Source organism: Stylophora pistillata, chromosome 3, assembly GCF_964205215.1.
Source record: "Stylophora pistillata chromosome 3, jaStyPist1.2, whole genome shotgun sequence".
NCBI lineage: Eukaryota > Metazoa > Cnidaria > Anthozoa > Scleractinia > Pocilloporidae > Stylophora > Stylophora pistillata.
Window position 1 is genome coordinate 14,690,001 of NC_142521.1, and position 10,000 is coordinate 14,700,000.

The window sequence follows — 10,000 nt, forward strand, 5'->3', positions numbered from 1 at the left end:
TAGTTCCATCGTAGGAACAATGCAATAACATTTCTGCAAAAGCACTGTCTGTAGTGTTACCGAAACCCATTGTTATTTTCCTTGCCCTCCATAAATCATACACAGACTCTCGAAGTCGAATAACCTTTGTCGAGCCGGGCAGACCCGGCCTTCCTCTAGACCGCTTCTTCGGCGGCATCAACTTTTCAAATGACGTTTTTCACCGTCATACATGTTAGAATTAAAAACTATTTACTGATATGGATACTACGATAGTTTGTTGTTCGCACATGATTCAAGATGGAACTTTGAAAGCCCTAATTAGTAAGATGGAAGAAGATATCAAAGCGATTCCGCAACTTTGAGGAAAATAGCGTATTTTTAATATATGAAAAATAATCCGGGCGCGCAAGGCATCTTGGTTGAAATTGGGCCTTTGGATAAAAACATGTTAATTGGTGTATAGATCATGTTTATCTATTTCATGTAAACAATGAAAATTGCATATTACCTTCTTGAACCCTTTACCCAGAGAAAAAAAATTAAATACATTATTGTTTTAAAACATTCTCGTTCCCAGAGCCTATCAGTTTTCTAGCCCGACAGCGCCTCTGCACCGATTTATGATAATTTCAAGATCTCCAGATACACGCAAAAGTACGTTATTTGCGTTCTTTGTGGAAAATTCGTTACATTCAGAAAAATTAAATCTAAACAAGATTGCAAATCAAAAACCAACGATAAAAACCAACGATAAAAACCAACGATAAAAACCGACGTTTCGGTGTCATCATAACGCCATTGTCAAGGAGAAATAAAAAATTACAAAGTTTGTGGCAAGGTGTAACACTAAATTAGCATAAATATGTTAGGAGCTAATTAAACAAATACTTTTGCGCGAATTGAATCGCTTTGCACGTTCAGAGTGAGTTTTAGGTCTCTGATGAAAAGCAAACAATCAAACTTGTTACTCCACTTTTTCAGAATGCTAAAACGTTCAAGTTCAGTAGGTCTTTCGGGACTTCGCTGTGCCGTTCGTGGTAGAGTTTAGATATTGAGGATGCCTTTCGTTTATGTCCATCCACGCGTGTGTGTAAGTGTCCGCGTGTATAGCCCACATAACCCGCATCACACAGGTCGCATTGAAATTGATAAACGACGCGTTGTTGGCTGACGATCTATGGCTTGATTTCTCGTACTTTAAGATCTTGGCCAACTTTGCGGCTAACAAATACTGGCTGGACAGTTGTCTGCACCTTCATGCTAAGATTCTTGAGCTCTTTCTTAACATAATTTGCTGATTCCTGATATTTGAAAGGTATGACCACACGAACAATGGATACTGGTTCTTTGGGCGTCTGTGTGGGCTGCTTACCAACAATTCTTGATTGTATGAAGGTGTTAACGGTAAAATTTACCAGGCGTTCCGGGTATTTAAGCCATGCGAAAACTTTCTTTGGGCGATCACACTCATCAGAGAAATGGGCCCAGGAGGAAGACAGTCGGTGTGTGCGATCCAGCATAATTTTCAGCAAGCTCCGTTTGTAGCGATTGTCTACATGGCTGATAGTAAGACCCGTGTTTGTTGGTTTTACATATACCTTGGTTTCAATCCGAGGTGCATGGTTGAGTAGTTCGGTGCCAAGGAAAGGAAGCTTGCTGTTCTTCTCCACCTCCATGGTGATTTTGACCGAAGGGTGGGCGCTGTTGAGGGTATGCAAGAAGGTAGTTGCTGTTGCTAGATCAGGCATTACAGTGAGTGTAACATCAACATATCGACGATAATAGGATGGGAGTTTTCTTTGTCGCTCAAGGGTATCTTCGATGGATGACATGAAGACGTTTGCTAATAAGGGCCCGAGAGGGGACCCCATAGCAACGCCATCTGTCTGTTCGTATAGAGCTCCGTTAAATTGAAATAGTTGGCCTTTGGTGGCTACGTTTAGGAGGTCAATAAGATCTGTTCTAGTAAGGGCAAGATTGTGGATAGTATTGAACCAATAGTTCGAAAAGGCTCTGTTAACCAAGATCTCTATTGTTTCGTCCAAAGGCACGTTTGTGAATAACGAGGAGACATCATACGAAACCAAGATTTCACCCTTGTTGATCTTCAGCTCGTGAATCTCTTTTGTGACATCAAAATTATCAGTAACTGTATACTGATTAAGGGACAAGAGCTTCAATTTCTCGTGGAGCCATTTAGCAAGGGGAAGGTTGTACGTGTCGGTGGCTGATAATATAAGCCTCATAGCCAATTGTTCTTTGTGGGTTTTTGGCAACCCATATAAATGTGCCAATCTGGAACCTGTAGGGCTCACGGAATCTGCAATGGTCTTCGGTAGAATTCTACGAACAATGGAATCTAGGATGTTCTCTTTTTGTAGTAGGGGGTGGTAATATTTGGATGGTCTGCCCCTGGTCTTGGGTTTCTCTAGGGGAACGGCACGGAAGTTGCTTGTATCATTGACTGAGGCTTCAGAAAGTAATCGCAAGTATTCGGTTTTGTCTTGAACACAACACCAGACCCTTTGTCGGGTTTCGTGATAACTATGTAGTCGCGTCCTTTTAACTCCTCGATAGCTCAGTCCTTGCTAAATGGCGCGACGAGAAATTGAAGCTCTTGTCCCTTAATCAGTATATAGTTACTGATAATTTTGATGTCACAAAAGAGATTCACGAGCTGAAGATCAACAAGGGTGAAATCTTGGTTTCGTATGATGTCTCCTCGTTATTCATAACCGTGCCTTTGGACGAAACAATAGAGATCTTGGTTAACAGAGCCTTTTCGAACAATTGGTTCAATACTACCCACAATCTTGCCCTTACCAGAACAGATCTTATTGACCTCCTAAACGTAGCCACCAAAGGCCAACTATTTCACTTTAACGGAGCTTCATACGAACAGACAGATGGCGTTGCTATGGGGTCCCCTCTCGGGTCCTTATTAGCAAACGTCTTCATGTCATCCATCGAAGATACCCTTGAGCGACAAAGAAAACTCCCATCCTATTATCGTCGATATGTTGATGATACACTCACTGTAATGCCTGATCTAGCAATAGCAACTACCTTCTTGCATACCCTCAACAGCGCCCACCCTTCGGTCAAATTCACCATGGAGGTGGAGAAGAACAGCAAGCTTCCTTTCCTTGGCACCGAACTACTCAACCATGCACCTCGGATTGAAACCAAGGTATATGTGAAACCAACAAACACGGGTCTACTATTACACTACCAAAGCCATGTAGACAATCGCTACAGACGGAGCTTGCTGAAAACTATGCTGGATAGCGCACACCGATTATCTTCCTCCTGGGCCCATTTCTCTGATGAGTGTGATCGCCAAAAGAAAGTTTTCGCACGGCTTAAATACCCGGAACGCCTGGTAAATTCTACCGTTAACACCTTCTTACAATGAAGAATTGTTGGTAAGCAGCCCACACAGACGCCCAAAGAACCAATATCCATTGTTCGTGTGGTCATACCTTTCAAAGATCAGGAATCAGCAAATTATGTTAAGAAAGAGCTCAAGAATCTCAGCATGAAGGTGCAGACAACTGTCCAGCCAGTATTTGTTAGCCGCAAAGTTGGCCAAGATCTTAAAGTACGAGAAATCAAGCCACAGATCGTCAGCCAGCAACGCGTCGTTTATCAATTTCAATGTGACCTGTGTGATGCGGGTTATGTGGGCTATACACGCGGACACTTACACACACGCGTGGATGGACATAAACGAAAGGCATCTTCAATATGTAAACACTACCACGAACGGCACAGCGAAGTCCCGAAAGACCTACTGGAACGTTTTAGCATTCTGAAAAAGTGGAGTAACAAGTTCGATTGTTTAGTGAACGAAATGCTTTTCATCAGAGACCTAAAAACCCACTCTGAACGCGCAAAGCGATTCAAATTGCGCAAAAGTATTTGTTTAATTAGCTCCTAATATATTTATGCTAATTTAGTGTTACACCTTGCCACAAACTTTGTAATTTTTTATTTCTCCTTGACAATGGCGTCATGATGACACCGAAACGTCGGTTTTTATCGTTGGTTTTTGCCAGTCTTTGCATTTCCAAATCTTTATTCATAAGATTGCAAATCAGCAATTATAAAAAGAGAGTGGCGTCCAAGACATGTTGGAGATACTTGTAATGAAATTAAAATGTTACTGAGAAACAGCACATCGCCATCTAAGTATACAAGTGGTCTATCTCGGGGTATCGTGAATCCTCCAACAATAACACAATCTAAAGAAAACACTGAAAGCTGATCAACTAATTAGTTTTTTCCGTGCGCTTAAGAATTTTATTTTATGTTTAACTTGCTAGAAAAGCAGAAATCACTTGAGATGAATACTGAGTAATTGCTTTCGTCGGCTGTTGAGATTCTCCTTTTATGAAAACATATTTTAAAAAAAAACATGTGATATTCTTAATCCTTGAGTGACAATGCAGTGAGTGATTAACAGAGTTAAAGTTGTTCGGGTGCCCCTTACAATATCTCTCGCAAAAGCCTTCTTAAAAGAGAGATTATTCTAGTCAATTTTTTCACTGTAAACAAAGCCAGTCTATGAGTTCTTTTGTGTTATCTCTTCCTTCCGAATCCTTGGTTTAATGTTCTTTATCGTTGGAAGGTTTTAAGATTGAGAGAAGGATGCAAGGTTCTTTGTCTCTGTCTGATATCAGCCATGACAAGCGATTCTTGAACCATGAGGTTATATAAAAAGAAAGAAAAAATATTGCAGTATCATTTGTTCGTTAGAATTTATTTTCATTCCTATTTTCTGATAATTCTATCATAGTGCAACCAAGAAAATATAAAAATACGGGAGCAAACAAAATGAAGAAGAGAACTGTATATGGATTACGACAAGGTTATAAGACGATAAGATCTAATAACGTTATTGTAATATTTCCAATATAAAAGTATAGCTGTGAATGAGTTATTAATTGAAGCAATAGAACACATTCCCCGGGCTCTATAACGGGATAAAGCATCCGCTTGTAACTGAATTGACCAATCAGACGATGCTGCGTACTATGTTCATTTTATTATAAAAGTACAGGTAAAGTCGCCTCCCGGAGCTGAATATCCTGCACTTTATCTTCGATATCTGTGATGAATAATCGATCATCCTTGTTCACGTTAAAATCAATTTCCTTCCTAGTTCCGTCCTAGTTTGTGTTTTTGGGTCATAGTTCTTTTCGTGCTTCTCTTCCAGAGGAAATAACGACGCAAATTTTTCTTCACGATCTTAATCTGATAGTTGTATTTTAATACCATTTATATAGTACCTTCGTTTCAATCTCTCTTGGTGGGTCACCTTCCGAAGAATGTCTGGGTTTCTGTAAAACGAAAATAACACTGTATCTTAAAGTTTATAACATGAAGTGACTGTCCTTTGTGTTACATGATAACAATCCTTTTGAGAGCAAGCTGCTTTGTTCATTGAAAAAAAAATGGATCGCATCTGGTGACATGGCGAAGGATTCTTCGGAGATAAAACACGTAACAGAAACAAAAGGGCAACTTAAACCGTGTGCAAACAAAGATGATATATTAAGTACATTATAATGGCTCTCATTCCTATGATGGTGGCTTAGGCAGTTACTAATCTGAAGTTTGATTCAGTGAGGTGATTATCATTTGATAATTTCAAGTTTAAGCCAAACTCCCTTACCTTCCTTCCATATCCTGGCAGAGCTTTTAAGTTGCGTTCTGGCACTGTTTTCTGGTGAGACGACTTGTAATTCGGAAAAAGAGGCAAAAAATGTAACAATTAGAGAACATCACAAACAGCAAGCGAATTAAAAGTAAGGGAGAAAATTTGCAGGATCATCGATTTTAAGGTTCAACCTGTTTTTTTTTGTTTTTTTTTTAGTTCGGCTTACGAAAACGTTTAACAGAGTTCTACTAGAAACTTGTAAACTGAGATAATAGATAATTATATCAGAGACCACGACGTAGTAATAAGATATCGATTTGCCCGATGAATGATGACTGATTACTTATAAGATTAGGTAAAAATAAAGTGGATAAACTACTACAAATAAAAACTGTTTTTTCACAGCCAGTTTACGTAAGAATATGCTTAAGTTTTGACTTATGCTGCGAGGTAAGTGAGGAGAACTGAGGCGTTCAGGAATGGAATCTCTGGGAAAAGAAAAATAATTCTTACATCACTTTGAGAATGATACATAGAGGATATTACATGGTCGAGCGGAGAAACAAAAATTTCTTTTCGAGTGTTAAAATTCGCTCACTTGTAAAATATTTCAAAGCAATTTTAAGCAAATTAACCAGAATTACAAATTAAAATGAGGATCTTGTGATTTGAGTTGAAGTACCAAAGGTAAGACCATTGGGTCCATTGGAAATTACCGGCCTTCCTTGAATGTTAGGTCTTCGGTCCATACTCCCTTGATGAAGCAACCCTGACAGCAACTTCTCTACTTCCTTAAATTGCACTTCATGTTGCGTTTTCCAGTTTTGTAACTCTTCAACTCGATCTGTAAGCTGTTTGTCTGAAAGTTGGCTCCGCGTGCGTACAAACTCGATTTTGGAGAAAAGTGTTAAATCCTGCTGCCGGTATTCCATAGCTAAGTCCCAGAGCTCTTGAACACGTTTGACATTATCTTCACTTTGTCGTCCAGCCTCGGCCGTCAGCTTAATAAGAGTTCCAAGCATCCTCTGACAAAAGTTGCGATGTTCCTCACATGACAAAAGCAAGTGCCCCACGTTTTCTTCATTTGGTGGATCCACCTCTTCATCATCAGATGAACTGCTTGTAAGCTCTGCATCGGATGTATCTTCATTTCTACAAGCCAGTTGGAGCCTCAGGTCCTGAAGTTCTGATGAAATATAACGCTTAAGGCTTTCCTGCCTCGCTTCAACAACAGTTTCAAAGAATCTCTTGCTTACCAGTGTCTATTAAAACAAAATAATGAAAAACAACTTAGTGTAAGAATTCATCAGTGTCTATAAAATAATTTTCAGAGATGTACCCTGTATCACAGATTAAAATTTTCCAAATGATGATTTCTAACTCGTGGTAGACGAAGCATAAAAAAATGGTTGTAATAATAGTGAGGAGCTTCTGACGTCTAAGTTTCTTGAAACGGCCAGGAAATTCCATTAAAAAAGAAAAAAAATAATGGCGCACAGAAAGAGACTTCTGGTGTAGGCCTTGGGTAAAGTGAAGAAGTTACCTCTTCCAATTTCAAAAATTTGTCACTGCTGTTGAATGCCTTCACCATGAATTTATTTCCCTGCGCATCTTTGCACACCAAAAGCTAGAAAAGGACAAATAGTTTATTGTAAACAAACATGGAGTCATTTTAACAAAATGTTCACTAAACAAAGAGGACTTTGATATTCTACTTGTAAAGAGTAATTGATAATAAACCATGTCTAGAGAATGGTAGAAATCTATCTGAGTGATATTTCTGGTTTTAAGACTGGTCTAGGTTTCACATACTTTTGTTCACACGAAAAATTATTTCAGCCTTTTTTAGGAAGTGGATTATAACTTTGCTGTAACAAAATATGTAAGATGTCATTATGAAAGTTATATCTTTACGTATTTATGTAGAAAACGTGTTGCTAACAACTAACCTTATCAAGCCCTGCACCCAGGTCATGAATAACTGTTAAACTGATAACATGGCCCTTGGGAATGTTTCCACACCTCGGCAATTTTCTATCATCCAAATCTAAAAGTATATGTTGTAAAAGGAAAGTATAGGAAGTCAGCAGATATTTTCAAGTAATAACCAACCAAATTGACGATAAATGTTAATGATACTCTGGCCAGGCATTATGATCTGTTTCCAAAGGAGACCAGCAGCATTTAGAATATTTGCTATCGGGAAATGATTTTTATTCCTTGCATAAATGCAATTTCTTACCTTGGCAACCACAATCGGGATAATAGGATAGCTGGATAACTTATTGAACTTTTTTACGATTGAGTTTCATAAAGCAACGAGGAAATTTGTGTCAACTGCCAATTACAACAAAAGAAACTGGCACAAGTAGCCAATGGAATCTCAAAATGAAAAAAAAATTACTTTGAAGCAGTCGGAGTAATGGGAATAGGTGAGTGTTTAAGTTGCGATTGGTTTAACGCTTTAATCTGGCTGGTCGAGAGTCTTCCTCGGCCAATCAAAGAGAAAAGGTGATCAAGAACAATGCAACCTGGGATCACTTTCTACACTCAGTTGAAAACTGCTCCATCAGAAGTTACAAAATCCTTCATATAGTCAGCATGTTCTTATTTATCGGTAAGTGTGTCGAGATGAGAGTGACTAAAAGTAAATAAACACAATTGTCACATTTTAGATTTGCGTGTGTTATAAAGAAATATATTCATAGCATTCTCCTCAAAACGCTTGGGGAGGAAAGGTACTGGAAGAAATATCCCAATTCCCCGTTTGTAAAGATGAGACTTTAAAGCCACGGAAAAATTTATTAAAGTGTAACGAGGTAACAATTTAAATTGTTTTCTAGAACTTCTTTGTGTAGTTATTCATCTTTCTTTTTTTCACTATATAATTTGGTGATTGGCAGGCTTGACAGTTGCATACGAATTTCAGCAGCAATCTGTACAAAACACTCACTCATCTTACCAGGAATACTTACTCACCAAGCAGCTTTTCTGCGATGCATTTTTTTCCAATGCTTTCTAAAGCATCTACTAGACGCTCGGCCACTGCGCTGCTCCCTTCCTTTTGTTTCCACATGAGGAGTAAAGCGTTTGCTTTGTCGCGATTACAACGATAATCGTCGTCCAGGTTTTGGATCTTAGCTGCAGAGATATCAAGCTTTGGTCCCAGCTCACGCCAGCAAGTACCTACGTCATCACTTATGTCTGAAAGCTGAACCTCTGACACCACAGAGGTTCTTTGGTCGATGATGACGTCTCCTGTTTACCCAAAAATATATTAGATTTTTACCATGAATTAATTGCTTAGTTGCTTGTAGTTCAGACATTAAGATTACATAAATAAAGCATTGTAGGATCAGTTCTTGCTGTGTGGTTGATTTTATTCTTGTCTCAGGGCGTAATGCGCGTCATAGTCAAACCACTGAAGCCTGACACCGCAAAAACGAGAATAATGATAAATTTAGATATGACGTATTCGGAAGTCTTTCGGCAAAACAAACTCTAATTTTAGTCAATTCTCCCAAAACCCTTGCAATAAGCTATCCGAAAAAAAAAAAAATAGGGAAAATCTTTTCGCGTTAAACGCCAAAAGTTTAGTTTATGAAAGTAACTGCTGAAAGCAGACGGAAAGAGGTACAATTTTAGTTCCGGTTTGCAGATAGTTTCTAGGTCGTCGGCAACATCATGCCAATTGTCTATCTCTCAAGTGATTGCTTCTGTTTTGCAGGAAGTCAGAGGATTCGTGATTAACATAAGTTCAGCTTCCTCTTAAATTACTTTGGGTTGGAATCAACAGATTCGAAAACAATCTCCGTTTCTTTTCTTCTAAACGAAGGAACAGCAAACTAGTCAAAAGTCAAATGCTGCTTTATTTCTGACCTTAAGAAAAAATCCTGGAATAGGTACTCAAAATCAACTTTAAAAACCTCCGATCTTCGTCTTCATCTCTCTCACTAGTAAAACCACCGTTGCGGAACATATTTTGAACTTATACTTAGTTGATATCGCTCTAAATTTTCAATACCGTAATGAGAAATGTGCGCGCAAGAATGTCGCCGGTTAAACATACATTTAAAGCAAAACTAGCATCACGATATATATAGACCTTAAGTGTTAACTGAAAACCGGTTATGTGGAAATCAAAGAGGACAAATTTATCATTTTTAGATTGCAGACGTCCACACCGACACCTCCAAGAATTTAAAAGCCTAATGACTCTGTTTGATTTTAGTTTTACCCATAAAGAAAAGCTTGCAATAATTGCTTTGCAGAACTAAAGGATTACTCTTAAAAGCTAAACACAAGTAGCATTCACACATACTACGGAGACTGAACAAAACTGAATGGCAGATATAT

At 38.6% G+C, this 10,000-nt stretch overlaps 2 protein-coding genes and 1 pseudogene across 2 annotated transcripts in view; 1 reads left to right on the top strand and 2 right to left on the bottom strand.

The window, feature by feature from the left end:
* LOC148734666 (uncharacterized) overlaps nt 1-2,228 on the bottom strand; it is a 6,675-nt gene extending 4,447 nt beyond the window's left edge. The window contains exon 1 of the mRNA XM_088752810.1: nt 1,355-2,228. Coding sequence (XP_088608936.1) covers nt 1,355-2,228 — 874 coding nt within the window. The remainder of the gene's footprint in view (nt 1-1,354) is intronic.
* Nucleotides 2,229-2,884: 656 nt separating this feature from the next.
* Nucleotides 2,885-4,028, top strand: LOC148734667 (uncharacterized; annotated as a pseudogene).
* A 14-nt stretch (nt 4,029-4,042) lies between these two features.
* The window catches only part of LOC111318831 (uncharacterized), a 6,327-nt gene continuing 369 nt past the window's right edge, over nt 4,043-10,000 (bottom strand). The window contains exons 2-8 of the mRNA XM_022921699.2: nt 8,624-8,902; nt 7,594-7,691; nt 7,188-7,271; nt 6,361-6,906; nt 5,660-5,722; nt 5,274-5,324; nt 4,043-4,679 (exon numbers count right to left, since the gene is read on the bottom strand). Coding sequence (XP_022777434.1) covers nt 4,590-4,679; nt 5,274-5,324; nt 5,660-5,722; nt 6,361-6,906; nt 7,188-7,271; nt 7,594-7,691; nt 8,624-8,902 — 1,211 coding nt within the window. The 3' untranslated portion in view covers nt 4,043-4,589. The remainder of the gene's footprint in view (nt 4,680-5,273; nt 5,325-5,659; nt 5,723-6,360; nt 6,907-7,187; nt 7,272-7,593; nt 7,692-8,623; nt 8,903-10,000) is intronic.